At 36.3% G+C, this 18,910-nt stretch overlaps 1 protein-coding gene across 7 annotated transcripts; it reads left to right on the forward strand.

Annotated features, from left to right (window-relative positions):
- Positions 1–552: 552 nt before the first annotated feature.
- Positions 553–18,385, forward strand: LOC126603255 (separase). 7 transcript variants are annotated; one of them, XM_050270036.1, is made up of 27 exons: positions 553–1,265; positions 1,470–1,647; positions 1,733–1,837; positions 3,507–3,641; positions 3,746–4,200; positions 4,373–4,481; positions 4,733–4,858; positions 6,749–7,042; positions 7,204–7,320; positions 7,436–7,657; positions 7,767–7,889; positions 8,031–8,177; positions 8,290–8,655; positions 8,737–8,826; positions 8,987–9,247; positions 9,347–9,470; positions 9,596–10,420; positions 11,095–11,332; positions 12,367–12,469; positions 13,723–13,920; positions 14,361–14,416; positions 14,495–14,724; positions 14,823–15,063; positions 15,324–15,732; positions 16,775–17,050; positions 17,240–17,327; positions 17,514–18,385. In XM_050270036.1, the coding sequence occupies exons 1-27, from the start codon at positions 625–627 to the stop codon at positions 18,023–18,025; spliced, it is 6,669 nt and encodes a 2,222-aa protein (XP_050125993.1). In that variant the 5' UTR covers positions 553–624; the 3' UTR covers positions 18,026–18,385. The 7 variants fall into 7 exon arrangements, with proteins under 7 accessions (XP_050125993.1, XP_050125991.1, XP_050125995.1 ...); XM_050270034.1 differs by having other exon boundaries at positions 7,767–7,888; positions 8,018–8,177; XM_050270038.1 differs by having other exon boundaries at positions 7,779–7,889.
- Positions 18,386–18,910: the final 525 nt, after the last annotated feature.

Below are 18,910 nucleotides of genomic sequence, written 5' to 3' on the forward strand. Positions count from 1 at the left end.
CATGCGGATTTTTTATTTTTTTGCAAAGTAACAATAAAAAAAATAAAAAAGTCAAACTTTTTTGTGTTTTTGAAAATTTTTAATTTGGCGGGAACTTATTTCAAAATCAACTTGAACCATCTTGTACGCATTGCAGGGCCTACAGTACTATGTTTCTACATTGTCCAGCCAATTGAAATGTCACGGTTTAACGGAGCTTCTGATGTCGATTAATGGAAATATGGATTTGGAATCAAAATGTAATTTTATGTATGAAAATGAGATGAAAATAACTAAAGGTAGAAAATTGCGAATTTTACGATACTTGAGAATTAATGGGCCAAGATATTACCACATTATCAGTTAACAGAAGACTAGATTAACGCAAGTATAAAAGTGACAAAAAAATTTAAGTTCATATATAAAACTTATAAATAAATAAATACATGTAAAACGATTTTGGCGAAACTTGAAAAAGTAAATTAGGAATTACAGCTCAATTTTTCTAATATTTTAAAAAATAAAGTGAATTACACCTCAATTTTTTTATATTTTTAAATGAGCTCGAAAGGGGATGTCTTGGCGCGCCCTAGGCCCCTAGGAAAGAAAAAACCAGACATTTCACTCTCTCTTTCTCCACCGGCCATGGAGGAGACCGCCATCATTTCAAAACTTGAAGCCGCCAACACCGCCGGCCTTCATCCCCTCGTCGCCGCCTATCTTCAGCCGTTCACCGAACTCCAGAACCCCAAAAAAACCAAAAAATCAACCAAATCCCAAGACCACCAAACCCTCCTCCGCTCGCTCGCCAAGAAATTCCTCCCCTTCCTCAACCGCACGCTATCCCTTCTCCCCAAACGCCTCGCCGACCCCTCAAAGTTAGATGACAAATTTGCCCTCGAACTCTTCGATATTTACCGGCTCTGCCTCGACTGCCTGGCCGCCGTGTCCTCTGTGTTGTCCGCTTCGCCGCACTCGTTTCACTACCCGAGGGTGAGGATGGTGAGTTGCCTTGTGGCATGTGGGCGGTACAAGGATGCGGAAAGTGAGGGGTTTAGGGTTTTGGAGAGCCTTAAGGCGATTGAATGTGGGTCGAAGAAATCGGTGAAATCGTGTCGGAGATTTGTGCCGGATGTGGAGAAGGGGGGCGGAGATAAAGATTTTGGGTCTTTGGTGGGTGAAATTGTGGTGACGCTTGTGAAATGTGCGGCCATGAGTCAGAGTAAGGACAGTGAGGTGTTTGAGCGGGTGCTTTGTTTGGCTGAGGAGGTCATGCCGTGGTTCCGGTAAGTGAATCATCCGATTTTCGCTTTCCGTAGAATATTGCTGTTAGTATTTTGGATCAAATGTTTCAACTTGAAAAGCAGAACCCTGAACTTATCTGAAGCAGGCACAGTTTCACTGGCATTTTGAGCACTTAACATTATTTGTGATTTTACAGCAATGATCAGTAGTTTACTGATTGGTGTACCTGATATGAAATGTCTTAGGGTATTAGATGCAAGCACATGTGAGAAGTTGCACAGGAATCTGGTTGCCTATCTGAGTAGGTGTACTCAATTTTTAGTTGGGGAGCTATCGGTGTTCAATGGGGATCTTGTGCAAAAGTTCTGCATTTTAACCATGACTGAGTATGCTAAGTCGCCAATGAAAGACACAATGGTCAAGGTAGCCTATGTTTGATTCTATAGTAAGGATTGTATAAAAAATTTGATGCACGTATCTAATCAGTCCTTTTCTTTTGTTCATACAGTTTGCCCGTACGATATGTTCATCTTTATTCTTGTTTCAAGAGGATACATTCACACTCACTCGCATCTTATTTTGCTTGTTGGACTCCCTTGTCCACGAATGTAAGGTAATGCAGATGGTTTTAAATGTGTATTTTAGGATTGAGGAATGTGATTTGACCAAGATGTCTATGCTCATAAATCGTCAGTGCCCATGTCAATGTTTAGTTTCCAGATATTCGCTTGAAGGCTGAGCCAGTTTGTATTAGACATTTTGACCTATATTTCAACTAAATGGCAGAAATATGATCACATGCTTTTATTTGTATTCTTGAACCTTGGGATACCATATAATAACTAAGCTAAAGAAAGGTTTCCATATCTTCTGGGTTCAAAGTACTTTGGCCCTTTTGAAAATGTATGATGGCTTGGGAATTAGACATCAGATCATGCAGATTTTTTATTTGTTACATTTTTTTTTCGTTGTATCTACTTGGTATGATTTAGACCTCCGATTTGATTGCCTTTGTTTTTTTTAAGACACATCATAATTGTTTTCTTAATTGTATTATTCTTTTGGGTCAACAATCGTCTTACAATGGTATAGTTAGAGAATTAATTTAGGGCAGGTTTTCCGCTTCACTTTCATCTGAGGGAAATGAAAAGGGAAAAATATCACAGTGATTATTGAAGACCACAAATATTATTTGACTCTTTGACAAAAAAATAGAGAAAAGAATATTATATGTCTAACTGAATTGACTTTTATATTAATTGTTGTTTCTGCAAATAATGTAACAGTTTAGTTAATATTTATTAAAAAAATTGTTATTTGATCATAAAATAAAGGGAACTTTAACGAAAAGCTCTCGGTACTGATCACTTTAACAAAAAATCACATTTTTACACTAAAAAGTCAATCTTGATACTATTCATTTTACCCTTTATTTTGTCCTTATCGTTAAAACTCAAAGTTTTCAAGCCCTTTTCATTAGTTTTCCTTAAAATAAACAAGTATCAAATTTTCGGTAGAAGTGAACGTACATGAGAATATCCTAATTAAAAAATCATTCTAATTAGTAGCATATAGGTCCTTTGTAAAAGGGTGGTGCCATCCATGCACCATTTTTTACTTTCCACACACCCTCTGTTAATTTCTGTCCTTTGATCCTCTCCAATTCATTCAATTTGACGGCCTGAAATTGAGAGGAGTGTGGGAAAGGTAAAAAGGGGTGTTGGATAGCACCACCCTTGTAAAACCTTGGACTAGTCTCTGTGGTATTTAATCTGAATTATTTCATATTTTTAGTATACTAAAAGTCTCATGCAATGTATGTTTTAATTTGTTACTATCCCTTAATATATGAACACAACATGCTCTCTTTGGACCTTAATTTTGGTGAAGAAATTATATGACAGGGTCTCTAACTAAAGTTCTTGAGTGGAGGAGAACTTAAGTTAGATTTTCCACTTGTTTATTATACATTTTCATCAATTTTTTTTGGACTAAGTACTTTTTATTGTCTTCCTTATGAGAATTATGCTGCAACATACAGTTGATTACCAATTCATATGCGTAGACTTTTAGTACTTTCCCTTTTTACCGAGTTACATCTTGATGGCAACTTTTTATTTATTTGAATTGTACCTCATAAACAAGTGTTGCCTTGAACCTTATATACAATTTCTTTACTTTTGGAGGTGGTGCTATCTGCATATGAACTGTTTGGAGATAATTGCTTACGGATTTATAACTTGAATTAGTCAGAGTGATTACATTTCTGTAAACTTTGGCAGGCTGAAGTGGAAAATTCAGGAAAAGAGTTTGTTGAACTTATTGCTTATTGTGCCAAAAAATGTCAAACTACAAACACAAACCTTTGCGGTATTATTGGATCTCATTTAAATAAGTTAGCAGGTGATTTCCATCAGGTATCTTATTTATGTAGTTTGCTCATATAAATTTCACTAAACTGGCACTCATTGGCAGTGTTTGCATTTGTATTTTGTAATTAAAATACTACCTTTTTGTGCAGGCTGGAACACCTTTTCAGTTAATTCTGAGGGTTTATGCCACTGGATTGCACTTTGTTGATCGTAGTATGAAGTCAAAAGTTGGTCATTTTCAATCCTTTGAAGGTGCAATTAGAGTTTTGCTTGATGATGGGGACACAGGGAATCGCTTGTCCGGTTTGCTTGGTTCATTGAGAAGTTATTTCCAAATTGGCTGCAATGACGACTCTTTGTTATCCAATTCGCAATTGAGTTCGGACAGTGGGGACTCATTGAATCAAATGCAGAAGGATAGAAAGAACTATCTTCTGTGTTATTTTAATGCATTGAAATTCTTATGCCAGCCGCTTACAGAGTTTGTAAATTCAGGAAGGAAACAGATTATTACTAATAATGAAGCTGCTTCTGTTTCTACTGAAGTGTGCCATATCCAGGGTGCATTCCATCAGTTTTGTGACGTTTTTCTTTCTCTTAAAATGTGAGTCAAGGATAAGGTTCAGTGTTTCGTTTCTTTGAGTTCTATGAACACGTGACTGAAGTTGCTTGGTCTTATTGATCCACAATTTCTTCAGTCTTTTCCCTAACTACCGTCTTACAAGATTATAGTCAGTTGATGTTGCAAGATTTATCTGACATATGCTTGTGCCCAGGTACAGATGTACATATGAGGTGGATAGAGATGGATTTGATGGAAACAGCACCCTTGATGTTGCTCTGGCTGCTTTTACCCTCTCCATCATAACAAAGCTGAACATTCAGGTTGTCATTCTTATGATATAATGCTGAAATGGTCCCAGTTATTTGTTTTCTCATTAGTGAAATGTTTATTTCTTATGACTCTTGTACAGCACAATCTTTATTTTCATTACTATTAATTCGATATGTGTTTAAAAAAATAAGTTTTTTCATTGTTTTTCGTCGTTAATAAATATAATAAATGCAAATTTTTTTTAATAATTTTGGGTCATCAGTGCAAACTAGGTAATTGGCTTGCCTTTTTCTTATTTCAGAAGAGTGTACAAATACTTGAAAATGTCATCACCAGTGCTTGGATTCAACCTCATGGTCTAAAGCATCTATATGTCTCTCTGTACAATACCGGGGTACATTTGTACAGGAACAAGGAGCTAAAAGAGGTATTCTTTTACAGAATGAATATTTATGACTGGATGGCTTATGGTGTAGTATGAGAAGCATCATTTTCAGTCTGAAGTAATGTTGTTATCTTTATTGTACTTGGCTCTGTAAGTGCTTTTATGGTTTGAATAAATTCTTGCCATGCATCCATTCTAAACATTGAACCATATCTTGTTTGAAGTTTCTTTTTCTCTTAATAACCATTTTATACAATTAGCTTTAGTAATTTAGTTTGCTCTACATTTCATCAGAACTATTTTGTTTTAAGTTCCAAAGATGATTCCCAAGGCTTGGTTTGAGGTCCATATTAGATAGATTTGGTATTTTTTTTGTTTACATTGTGTTTAGTTATTAAAATTTATAGGTAGTAGATTCGAGAGGGAAGAGGGGGTATTTCCTTTCTCTTATTCTTGTTTGGATAGGCAGAAGAAAGACAGAAAGAAATGTTTAATTCAGGATTTTTTTTCAAAAATCAAGCACAACACAAATTTCATTTTCTTTGCAAACCTCTCATCTTTTGTCTCCATTCCGCTCCAAATTTTAGTGTTCAAATGAAAGAAGTTCTCTGTATTTTTTTTCTCTCAATTTCTTTATCCAAAAACACCATGTATCAAGAAAAAGAATATGTCTGGAAATTGACACATTTATTTATGTTGTCTATATGCAGAAATGCTGGAACTATGGGCTTAATATTTAAATACTATCGAATATTTGAGGGGCACCTCTGTATTTGTTTATATGTGTAAAGAGCCATGATAATCCTTTAGAGTTAGATACATATATTACACTGCTCAATTTGGGTAGCACCATAGCTGTATTGTCATGCAAATGTTTTACCTCAAGTATCTAAAGATGTTTGCTCTGTTGTCAATGTATTAAACTGCTCCCTGTTCAATGTGTTTCACGTATGTATATCCCTCAAATAAGACCATTTGAGGGAAGCTTTGTTGTCCCCACTCCTCATTGTAGTTTGATAGATCCAAAACGTTTATCTTTAGTTCTCCAACCAAAGTTCATTTTTTGCAAGGATGAAAAGCCCCTCAAATAAAACAATGGCATGTATATATTTGTGTGTGTGGGTACATAACACACATTGTGGCTGAAAAAGGGAAAACGATATCTTGTCAGACGGTTTGGCATGTTATACAGTCAGACTGAATAACTTAAAAAATGAGTGGTTCTTAAAGGGGATGATATAGTGTAGCCACTTTGGTATAACTCAAAAGCAGTTGATAAGGTAATAACGAAAAGTGAGCAATTTTTCTCTATACCCTTTTTGAAAGTTCGATGCTAGATGGATTTAATACCCATACAAGATGCGGTAGACCTTAAGAATAGGATCGCTTTGTGCTATATTTTAAGCTTCTAGATGAATATGTGCATCTGTACTTTCATTTGAACTGGATAGAGTTCCAGACAAGGCACTGCTTTATTTCTTATTAACTGAACCTTTTATCTTTAGAAGTTAGCCATGACCCTTATAGACAATCCAGGCTCCTGCTCTGTTTAAATATGTTTCACTCCTGTCCTAATTTAACCAAATTCAAGGAAATTTTCTGTTGTTTTTTAATGTTTCTTTTTGTTCATGTTGTCACTTTGTACAGGATAGATACTCTTTTTCAATCTTATTGGATAGGGATGTAGCTGTTTGATTGTTCTGTGAATTGCTGTTGGATTTTGTAGTTGTATGTGGATCGTTTATTGGTGGAGGCAGGTTTTTAATTATTTAAGCTTAGTGTATATGTCGTCTACTATAATTTCTCTATTCTTTTAATGAAATCTAGTTTCCTATGAAAAGATAAAACCACTTTATACCAAAAGCATTTTTGTACTTTAGAATTCCTTGTTGAGGCCTTTCTTTTGCTTGACTTTGTAAAGTACCTTTGCAGGCATCACAGGCATTGAACTTATGTTGTAAGGCATCATGGACTCGTGTTATACATCTTTGTGAGATGTTTGTACACAAACAAAGGGCGTCCGAGGTTGATCTGTCAGAAGATGCCATTTTAGATTTCTATAATGAGTGCTGTACGAGAAGTGCTTTTCTTTTGGACGTTCTTAATGAATTGCAGAGTTATGATGCGAAAAGAACTTTATTAGAGAGCCTTGAAAATTGGTCCATTGCTGCAAACTTGTTTGGGAGGCTGCCAGGTCCTCTGGCTGTGGTGAAGCAGTGGGTTAAGGTATCATCTGGAATTTCCTTTACTTTTCGTATTGTGTTTTCTTAACATCGTCTAATCATCAAATGTCAACACAAAATCTCATTCTAATCATCTTATAATTATGTATTGTGTTCACTTAATATGCTGTATCTGGTATCTTACTTTTATTATGCCATATCTAGATGGAATGTAAACGTTACAAGGATGTGAATGTTGAAGATGATGCTCCAACCTTATACAGTTTGTTATTGTCTTATAAGAAAGTCCCAAAGAAGATAAACGAAATCGTTTTGGAACAGGTTAGAACATTTTGTATTTCTTTTCAGTTGGAGTTCATTAAATATATTTCCCTAGACTTTAGGTCGCACTTGTACTAACTTTTCTCACGTCTACATTTCTATCTTGAAATATCAGGAACTTCTTGCTTATGAGGGAATGACTGCTGTGAACCCTAAGTTTTGTCAGAAAATGCAAATGAAAATTATAGATTTCCTGCTGAAAGATGTGTATGTCACACCAAATAGTTGGTTACAAAAATCAAGAATTTTGTTGAAAAAGGGAAGGGCATTAAGGCTTTCTGGAAGCAAAGGTCTGAAGGACTGTATTCAGTGTTTATCAGATGCAATATGTTTACTTGTAAGTCAATTTAGATTTTAGTTTATTTTTTGTTGTTTTTCCGAATCTTAATGACTTGCCTTTAGCGGGTAACCCTTTGATTTTTGGGTTTCTGGCTGATATGAATAAGCTACTGTATCAGAGTGAGATTTATGATGAAACCTGTACCCATGAAATTTCTCCTTGCCATCAATTAGCTGTGGCATATTGCTTACGTGCACTTTCTACCCAGGAAGCTGAACCCAACTCAAAGGTGCGAAATCACGAAAGTTATTTCCTAAGATTGAGTAATTACTGCTAAAAAGCTTTATATGCTGTTTATATATGCTTAAGTGTCATTGAATTTACAACATTTCCAGCTATTTGATTTGTGTTTGTTATGACTCATGAGCAGCGAGTGCTTGAAGATATCAGTGCTGCCATTAATCTATGGTTGGGCATTTCTACTCCTGCTAATTGCTCTCCGGCTGACAAGTGCTCCATGTTGTCTGAAAATACTATGTTGCTACTTTACAATGTCATTGATTTGTTATCCGCCAAGGTTTGTCCTTTGATGTTGTTGGTGCCGTAGGATCCACCTGAAAATATTATTTCTTTAGGACATGATTTTATTCTTAACAATGACAATGCTTTTGTTTCTTCATGATCTTCAGGGTTGCATGGACTTTCACAATGATATACATAAGCTTATGATTAGATTATTTAAATGGAGGAATGTCCCATTAGAGAAGTGCGTGGCCAGATTTTGGGAATGTAGGAGGATTAGCCATGCCCTTTGTGCCTCACCTGTAAATGAGACATTCATTATGAACTTATCAGATCATTGTGGTGAACTTTCAAAGTATGCTTTTTGGATAGATTCTCTAAAAGATTCCACACCATTACTATTAGTGTTCCAACATAGTTTCTCATTTCTGTTTCCAAACTTTTCTCGGGGCCCATGGAATCATCAAAATTTGTTTCGATCAGATATCACAATTGATGAAGTTAAGGAAGCTGCTTTTGAACTTATATCACAGGTCAGTTTCTCTCAAGTTGCCATCATGAACTCTTATGCCTTAATGACACAAAATAAATACATTTTGGTACTCTTCTTATAGGCTCCTGTATCGACTTGGTCTGCTTACATAGCTGGATATCTCTACTATGATTTATCGGAAAGACTTGTTTCAAATGGACGGTTAATTGAGGTAGTCTGCATTGGTTTATTTAACTTGATTTATTTTGGTTTATTAAATGCTAACAAAGTATTTTGCACTGTTAATTACTAGATATTGAGATGCTTTCTTGGTTTAAACAAGGGGATTCCTGCATGATGATTTTGTATTCATATTTCTTAATACTCTGTAGGCTCTCTCATATGCAAAAGAAGCTCACAACTTACGTGCTAAACTATTTGGAGGGAAATTTATGTTCTCTTCTGAGCGACAGCCCAAAAAGTACAATGAAGGGGGTATCTGTCAGGAGTTAACATATAGCATTCATGATATGCATATGCAAAGATCAGTTGCTAGTGAAGTTTGGCTTTTTGATACTAGTTCATGTGACCTGGAAAGCTATTATCTGAGTCCATGGAATGCACTTCAATGTTATCTTGAGAGCACTCTTCAGGTTTTTCTTCCTCTTTCTGTCAATCTTGTCAAAGTTCAAGTCTGGACCTATCTTTTACTAAGATTGGATTTGAATTTGGATCTCCCATATAACCTGCAGGTAGGGGTTATCCTCGAAATAATTGGTAAAGGAGCTGAGGCCGAAGGTTTTTTACAATTTGGAAAAGCTTTTTCCTGCTCACAGAGCTTGCCACTATTTACAATTGTTTTTTCTACTGTCTTGGGTATAACAACAACTCTCTTATTTCTTGTCCGTTGTCTCACAATTATTTCTTCATTCGCCCCTGGTTTCAAAAGAAGCGGATTGTAATAACTTGCTAATTCACTGTTAAATTGTGAATGTCTTTAGGAAAGCTTTACCACAAGCAGCAACTTTGGGATTTGGCGGAAAAGGAACTGCAAAGTGCCAAGCAATATTTTGGGGCTTGCAGCACAGATCTCTCTTGCATGAAATGCAGATTGTTGCTGGAAGCAACTGTTAATCAGAATCTTGGCGATTTATATCAAAGCATTTTTGAAAATACAAGAAGTACATCGTCAGATAAGTTGTCGCATGCTGAAAACCTGTACAAATCAGCCATTGCCATACTAAATCTTTCTGAGTGGAAAAATTCTGTTAGTTGTCCAGAAGAAGAGTGTGTCGAATGGACAATGCCTGGAAAAGCTAGTCTTAAAGACGTTGGATATTGTGCTAGCAGTATATATACTGTTTCTGAAGAAAAACAGCATGATAATAGAAAAACCACTAAGGAGGGCCTGAAAAGCAAGATGGATGCTAAAAAATGTAAAAAGACCAAAAATGCACCAAAACTGGTCGTGAAGAATCAGGTTTCAGTACCTGAGCACAATTTGAGGGTAACTCGGTCTAGATATCAATCTTCTCAGAACCAAAGCATAAGTGGAAATGGCATCGTCCAACTTGGTCCTTCAAAACTTCTGCAAGGAAAAAGTGAGTGCGATAGCCCTGATACTTTTAGCAAGAGGGAATTTCTATTGGATTTAAAAAGCTGTGAGGTTGCTTTTGGGTGCAATGTAACTTGCATTTGCAACCAAATGAGGTGTTGGCAGTGTCTTCCTGTGGAAGTTATGAAATCTGGGTTAGTGAAAGACTTAGTACATTTAAAATGGGAGTTTGTCCGCCGGCGTTTATTGCTCAGGCTTCTCACAGGATTAGGTAGGGGGCAGCTCTACGTTATAATCTCTTACTTTCTATATCTGCATGCATGTTCATAAAGTTGATGCATTGTCTATTGAATGAACTTCTGTTTGCACTGTAATAATTTCTCATTTCACCCATCTTTTAATGAAAATTTTGTTACTATTTTACCCGAAAGGAAAATTATTTAAAAATTTGATAGAGATTCAAGTCATGGCTCTTGCCTCATTTCACCACTGCCAGCTCATGTGTGTTGCCCTTCGGTAAGGCCAGCGCTGATGAGGCTGAGCATGGTGCCAGCACGAGTAGTGTGGGCCGAGGTGTTGATGGTGGTGGTCATGCTTATTGGAAAAAGGATGGACAATGCTTATTGTGTGCGTTTTAAGAGTGCGTTCAGAGACTTTTAAGAGTGCGTTCAGAGACTTTTAAGAGTGGATTCATCTGCATAAAATTGTCCTATCATATTTAATGCTATCATTAGTATTATTAACAATTTTCTTAGCACTATAGTTTTTTGCTTTTGAATTGCCAAACGTGTCATGATTTCCATACATAGTTGTGTTCTTGCATTTTGTTTTGCAAGTTATGGCTAAAGCATGAGATCCAATGGACATGGAACTTTGTTATGTGTTTTGCTTTAAAACTTTTTTGTTGCCGTAAAATATTTATTGATTAAATTTAGCATTTTTCAGGAAAATGCTTGGACAGTCGTGGTCAAACTCATGAGACACATGAAATTATAGTGCAAACTGTATCAGTCTTGGTCAGCCGAAACCCATTTTGTCCTATTACCTCAACTGTTCCATTGACTTCCTTGCTTGATTTAATGGGAAAGGAGATCCCCGGGGATGTGTTCTGTGTTGAACGGGCAGAAGTACTGTTGAACATAAGTTGGTCGTCTTTGAAGAGTTACTGTTCTAAGGAAACCAGGTAATCTTAATAGTAAGTTCTTATGTATGTCTATGCATGCTTATTGCATAAAAATGCCTTAATTTAGAATCAGGAGTATCACCGGCCACTTCCTTCTTAGTATAAAAGAGATGAGTAATGCCTTCAATTTTATTTTTCTTTTTGGGATAAGCTGCAATGGATTTATACAGTTTACCCATGCTCTTATGGGTACATGCAATTGCAGCAAACAATGTCGAAAAAGTTTAAAAATTGAAATTGTGTCACTTTCAGAGAAAATAAATCTGCTGGAAGTGCCCTTGACCTGCAAGAAAACCTTTTCAGAGACGGTGAGAGAGAATTTCACACAAGTTTTTTTTTCTCTCCCTCTCTCTAAAATTTAAAAGGAGTTAATAATTTGGAATGATAATCCGTTGCTTTAAGTTTGGAGCTAAACAGTCACATTTCAGTTTTACTAGTAGAAGAAAGGCATATTTGGAACACAAAAGCCCTTTTTCTAAAAAAGTAATAGAAAATCCCGAGTTGCCAGCTGAAAATGTGTCCCAGTAGCTTTGATATAAATTTTACTTAAAGAATCAGGGTGGCTAAGGATGGCATCCTCATTTTGCCTAATTGAAGAACAAAACTTGTTTGGTTGCTTCTCTTAACTGGCCCAAATGCTATTAGAAACAAAGCCATGTGTATATGTTCGTCTAATAAGAATTTTAGGTTTTCCAGAATTAGTATCATTTGTCTAAATTCACTTTGTGCTACTGTGATATCTGTAAACGATTGATAATTTAGCAAAAGAGCAATCATGTTGAGCATATTGTTTGTTTCTTATATGATGCTTTAGCACTGGAAAATTGTCCTAAAAGCTAGCTTTGAATTTTTTTTTTGCCTTTACAGTTGAATATTGGCTTTAACTAACAAATGGATGCCAATGTAAAGACCTAAGAAGAATTTTCAATTCCAAGGCAAATACCTAATGACAGATGCAAATGTTAACATGAGTGCATTGTTCAGATTTGTAATAGTGCTAACTGTTTTACTCTCTCTTGATTTTCTTTCACCAGGAGTATGTGCTCTGATCTGCCTCATATTCAGCTACCAAAACTAGTGTCTTGGTTGATGCTAGCTTTTGTTCTCTGCCGCGACGTTCCTGTACTTTTCCAGAAGGTCAAATCTACCTTTATATTCTTTCATAGTCCTTTCATTGCATTGGCTGTAGTGTTTTCATTGATATATCATACTCCATGTGTTTGTGAGTTGTTAATGGACTTTATTTTGATGTTAAGTGCATACATCACACTATGATAGTAAGGAGCAAATCCTGTGCCTTTGTCTTTATGAACTACTATATCTCTTTTGTTTTGTGACTCCTTTTTTTCCAAAAGAAAAAATAAATCATTTTTTTAAGCTCAAGTAAAGCTAGCTTCTTTTGAAAGGCATGTTGCAACATTGTCGTACTTGGCGGAAAGTAACCCTGGTTTTATTTTAATGTTACAGGGTCAGCTCTTGTCAAATTGGATTGCATAGTCTAACATAGTTGGGGATGTTTATGTATTGAATAGGAAAACAATTTCTTGGCTGCTTCTGTAACATTTAGTGCTTTAAGTAACTTTAGCCTGAACTGTGGCTTCTTTGCATTTTGGCCAGTTGAGTTTTTTTGGCTTTGAATTCAAACCTCTGGTCCTGCATGTAGTCTATTTACAAATGGTGGATGGTGACTCAAATGCCTAAAAAGTAATCTGGAACATCCTGTTAACCATAATTTCTACAGGAATTATTTTGAACTTGCAATCCATTGCGTTCCATGTTTTTTAAAAGGGAGGTCCATTTTATGATGGGATTGTATTACTACATTGAGTCATGCAGTCCAAAAAGTTGGTCGACGGTTTGTAGAGGAATGCTATGGTCGACGGTTTGTAGAGGAATGCTATGGAGCCTTTGAAAGATTGATCTGTCCTAGGTTCATACTATACTGTGTTTGTTACAGAATATATAGATTTAAGAGGATCTTGTGGTATGCTTTCCTTCATTTAAAATATTTCCTATGGCTTTATGAGTAAGTTCAGTTGTATTTATTGGATTCTGTAAACATGACAGAAGAGCTCAGATTGTTTTTTATTGTCACTGCCACATCATTTAAGTTCACTTGTGTTGTTTTGTTTTGTTAAAATTTGAATACAGGTGGATGATCACGGCGTTGTAATGGTAGCTGACTTATTTTGTTTAGAGTTTTAGTTCTTGGGTTTAGTTCCTTATCTGTGAAAAACTTAAATAATAACCGCATTTAATTTGGATGTTATGGATTTGAGTTTCTTCTATTACAAATCCAAGTGTCTTCCTATATTTTTTGTCGTTTTGCTTTTATTTGGTTTCCATAATGTTGTCATTATTCAAGATGATTGACTTTTGGTGCTAAACAGGTTTCCAGATTGCTTGCCGCTATATTTGTGCTTTCTACCTCAAGTGATCTTTTTTCTTTGTCATCTTCTTCTAAAACTCTCCGCGAAAACCATTGGGCTTCTTATTTCCATCAAGCTTCACTTGGCACTCATCTTAGTTGCCAATTTTTCACAAATATATCTGGGATATGTAATGTTCAGCACCTTGTAAACACTGAGGTATGTTTACACACTTTGATTCTGTTTATTTAGTCTATCTATGTAAGCAATAATCAAGCTACATACATACTAATAAATCTATATGAGAGATTTTAAACTTGGGGGCTTACATCAATTACTTGAATGTCTTAGCTCCCAAGATAAATGCAAATGGTATATTTTCTGGTTGCACGCTCATCGTTCTGTTCTTGGGTAATTATGAACAAGTTTTGTCACCACTTGGATATCTTGTTTAGTACTGAAATGAACCATCATTTGGACATTACCTCCCTACTGCTGTGAATGCATGTTGGAATTTGCTTTTATGGCTCTCTAATCTTCATATTGTGTTCTGCTAATTAGCATTCCAGATTGTTGTATTTGCATAGCAAACCCAATGTTTAATTCCTTTATTTAACACATACTAATAAGTTAATGTTGTTAAAAATCCTTATTTTCAGGGTTCACATGTTCCTGGCTCAACTTGTTTGGGATCAGAAAAAAAGAATTTACTCAGGTTGTGTTTGTCACGTTACAAAATTGGTGGTGTCTGTCATTGAACCATTCTAACACGATTTGTTCGTATCTGATGCAGGCTTGCACCTGAGTCTATTCAAGAACTTGAAGGATTTGTAACACTGTTTTTTGCCGGCCTTCCTTGCACAACAATTATCTGTATAAGTTTGCTCGGAAGCCCTTATGCTAGTTTCCTACAGGAGCTGTTGTCCTTTCATACTTGTGTTCATGCATGGATTCTTGTATCACGCTTGAACTTGAAGAGTCAACCTATTGTTATGCTTCTACCTGTGGATTCAGTATTAGAAGGTAATTTTTTAATGTAGGTAGGCATGAATTCAGAAGTTCGTAGCATGTCTTGCACTGATTAACACTTGCAGTAATTTGTTTATGTTAAATTTACTCAGGAGATTCCTCCGATGATACAAGTTCTGGTTCTGTTAGTGTTTCTGACGGAAAGGTTGGAAAGCGTTGGTGCTGCCCATGGGGTTCCACTGTGGTTGATAGGGTAGCTCCAGAATTTAGAATGATATTGGAGGAGAGTTATTTGTCATCTTCAATCGAAGAAGAAGAAGATACAAAAGAGAATAGGGCGTTATGGTGGATGTGGAGAAATAAGCTTGATCGTCGCCTCTGTAAATTGTTGAAGTAGGTTTCTCTTTCCTCTCTTTGTATGCAAACTTTCGTGGGCTTAATTGTGCGACTCGTGAATGTCCACCAACCTATTTTATTTTTATTGGATTTTGTTGAGATAATGAGTTTAGATTTGGGTTTTCAATCTATATATTCTGTTAATGGCAGTAGAATTTTTATGAAAACGAAATTCTGTACTTTGTTTAATGTTTTAACATTAGACAATTTGGAGAACTATCACTTGGCGCTCATGGTGTTATGTCTTCATGCACCAGGAACTTAGAAGATTTATGGTTTGGTCCTTGGAAATATTTGCTTCTGGGAGAATCGTCAAACTGCAAGCAGCTGGACTTGGTACATAAGAAGCTGGCGCGGGATTTGAAATCTAAGTGCAAAATGGACATAGATGAGAGTCTTCTGAAAGTCATTCTTGGGGGTTCCAAATATGCCTTTGAAGGTGGAGGCGCATATGTTTCACAGCTTTGTTTCAAGAAAGGTTGCTATATTGGTAAAGCTGGATGTTCCGAGGAAAATAAGTGGTTGGCGTCAACTAATGAATCTAATGGTTATCAGAAACTATCTGAGTTGGCTTTCCAACTAATACAGGGAGCAGTGAATGAGCTTGAAGGGCTAGATACTGTAAATAGAGAGCCCATCATTCTAGTGCTGGACTTCGAGGTGCAGGTATGTGCTTGGTTTCTCTGTTTTCTACTTATTTAGAGAGGTTTCTTGCAAAGTTATGAGCCAAATGTTTTTCTTCTCTGAATATTATCTTCTAAATTGAGCAAAGCATGGATGGTCAACAAATTCTGTAGTTTTCTATAATGAAATAAAGGGGTGTCGGAATACCAAGAAATTACTTAGTATAAAAAGAGTTGTCAACCATTTTGATCAATATAATTCATTATATATTATGATTATCCTAGTCTTTCCCTCGATTTCCTACATAACTCTAGATGGTCATCAACCATTTTGGTCTAATTGTCGTTAACTTGTTAGTCATTTTAAGGCACTTGGAAAAGGGAAAAAATCCAAAGTTTTGTGGGGTTGCCTGGTATCGGCAATTTTTTGGAATATATGGCTGGAACGCAACAGAAGGATTTTTGAAGACTATACTGGAGTGGGGGCAGAAGTACTTTGGGGGAGAGTAAAATATTGGGCATCTTTTTGGGCTTCGGTTACTAAAGAGTTTAATAATTGCTCTCTATCTCAAATATTGTGGGATTTGTTAGCAGCAGTTAAGTGAGCTAGGTCTAGAATTGGCTACTGTAGCCAAATCCTATTGGGATTTTCCTTTCTAATTTGTTGGTGGACTTCTTATCCACTTCTATGTTTTTCACTATTCTTTAATAAAATTGTTTCTTCTCAAAAAAAAACAAAGGTTAGCCCTGGGCAACCCCTAAGCTATTTTTTGTCTCTTGAAAGTTTGTGCTAGATGATTGTATGTGTGGAGCATATAGTGAGTGTGTCATCTCATGAAACTGCTCTTAGTTGATTATTCATGTTTTTGTAATCCAAGGTCAATTCAAGACAAAATAGCTTGTTTTTTTTTCTCCTTTCTTTTTTGCACAAGGCAGTATACGAAATTCAAGAGAACTTTCTTGGTTTTCTTTTTGCTAAATAGGCAATTAGCAGCATACACTTTTCTGTATAAAACCTGATACCTTTCCATTTCTCCAATACACCTATCATCATTTAAATAAGCTGATTAAATGATGATTAACAGATGCTTCCTTGGGAGAATATACCAATACTAAGAAACCAGGAGGCTTATCGCATGCCTTCTATTGGGAGCATCTTTGCAACGCTGGAGAAGAATTACCATCAAGATAAAGTTGCAAGTAGTACTAAGAAACCAGGGGGCTTATCGCATGCCTTATGTCAGAAGGCTTCATTCCCTTTGATTGATCCATTGGATGCATTTTATCTCCTGAACCCAGGTGGTGATCTAGGTATCACACAAATTGAATTTGAGGAGTGGTTCAGAGATCAAAATTTGGAGGTAATATCCTGGTTTCTGTTTTTCTCTTTCCAACTATCGCAGACGTATGTGTTCTATAATTGGGGAATTCTGAAACATTCCTCACCAGAGTCTGAATTAGATGCATGAGGATGTGGCATATTTTATCTATATACATATAAACACAAATCTATATGTTTCCGTAACCTTTCATTTTAATACCCTGCACAGGGGAAGGCTGGATGTGCACCCCCAGCTGAAGAATTGGCAGAAGCCTTGAAAAGCCATGACCTCTTTATATATATCGGCCATGGAAGTGGTACGTTTGATTATATTATACTTTACTATTTACATTTATATATATCGGCCATGGAAGTGTTGCGTTTAATTTGATTATTTGATTATTTGATTATAAGTATACTTATTATTCTGGTTTTTTATTATTTGGCATAAAAAGTTTTTAAAACATCAAACCGAACATTTGTCTGTATGTCTTGTGGTACAGGGGTGAACTATATTCCCATGCATCAGATTCAGAGTCTGGAAAATTGTGCTGCTACTCTTTTGATGGGATGTAGTAGTGGTTGTCTGACACTGAATGGTTGTTATGTTCCACACGGTCCCGCACTATCTTATCTGCTGGCTGGTTCTCCTGTCATTATTGGAAATTTATGGGAAGTGACGGACAAGGACATCAACCGATTTGCAAAGGCCATGCTTGATGGTTGGCTAAAAGAAAGATCGAGTTCCTCTGAGGGTTGCGCCCAATGCAAAGTAGCAGAAGAATTTGAGGCATTGAGCATTACGGGCTGTCCAGGTATTGCCAAGAAGAAAGTCTCGAGGAAGAAATTGCCTGAAGCTTGTGAAAGTGATCCAATGACGATTTCTTGTGATCATAGGCCGAAGATTGGATCATTCGCAAGTCAAGCTCGTGAAGCTTGCAGTCTTCCTTTCTTGATTGGAGCATCACCAGTATGTTATGGTGTTCCTACGGGCATAAGGAGAAAAGATTTGTAGCACCATATCATGTGGAAAATGGCATGCCCTCCAAGTTCATCAATGCCGCGGGCTTTAAGTTTCAAGTCCGATTTTAGCAACCAGTTATAGGCTGGAAACTTAAGGTGTGTGTTCTAACAAGAATCAACAAACATGTTGTCTAGTATACATGTCAATACGCACTAATTTCCTTTGATTACATGTATTTTGGCCTCTTTTTTTGCGCCATTTATAGCACAGTTCAGAAATGCTGGAATTCGGACATAGTTTTTCGTTTTATCGGCAGTTGCCGTGCTGTTGAACTATTAGAACGCTGGTAGGGAAATGACAAATCTGTACATGACTTTCATTTCTTCTGTTTAGCTGAGAAATTTTTTCCTATTTCCACTTTGTTGAATGGAAACCTTCGCGATTTTGATAACGGAGTTTATTTGTCTGCCGTCCTCTGATTCCGACTTCTCAAGCTCACAACGAAGAAGAAGAATCTGAATTTGGGATTTGGAAGACCCAAAAGACAGTCCCGCTGAGTTGAGTTGCGCTTTAGTTCTTGGATTTTAAGGTTGAAATTCTTTTTCGAGAGAGTTGCTGTATATCCTCTCTCTTAAGTATCAGACTTGAACTCGGCCGAGTTTGTCGGCCCTGGTGATAATTTCGCCTTAAGTCACACAATAGGTCTAAATTAGCTTTCAAACTAATATTGAATCGTGCTCTTCATTCATATAAGTCGAATTTGAGATCGGGGCATCGGCACACCAATTTTTTGTCGGCCCTCGAAATCGTCCTCCTCATCTAGATAAGTCGAATTTTACAAGATTATTGGTAGACATAATCTTTAAGGAAAAATCTAAAAAATATGACGATTGGATTATTGAAATACGTTAGTGTCTACAAAATGTATTAATGAAC

Source organism: Malus sylvestris, chromosome 15, assembly GCF_916048215.2.
Source record: "Malus sylvestris chromosome 15, drMalSylv7.2, whole genome shotgun sequence".
Taxonomy (NCBI): Eukaryota; Viridiplantae; Streptophyta; class Magnoliopsida; order Rosales; family Rosaceae; genus Malus; species Malus sylvestris.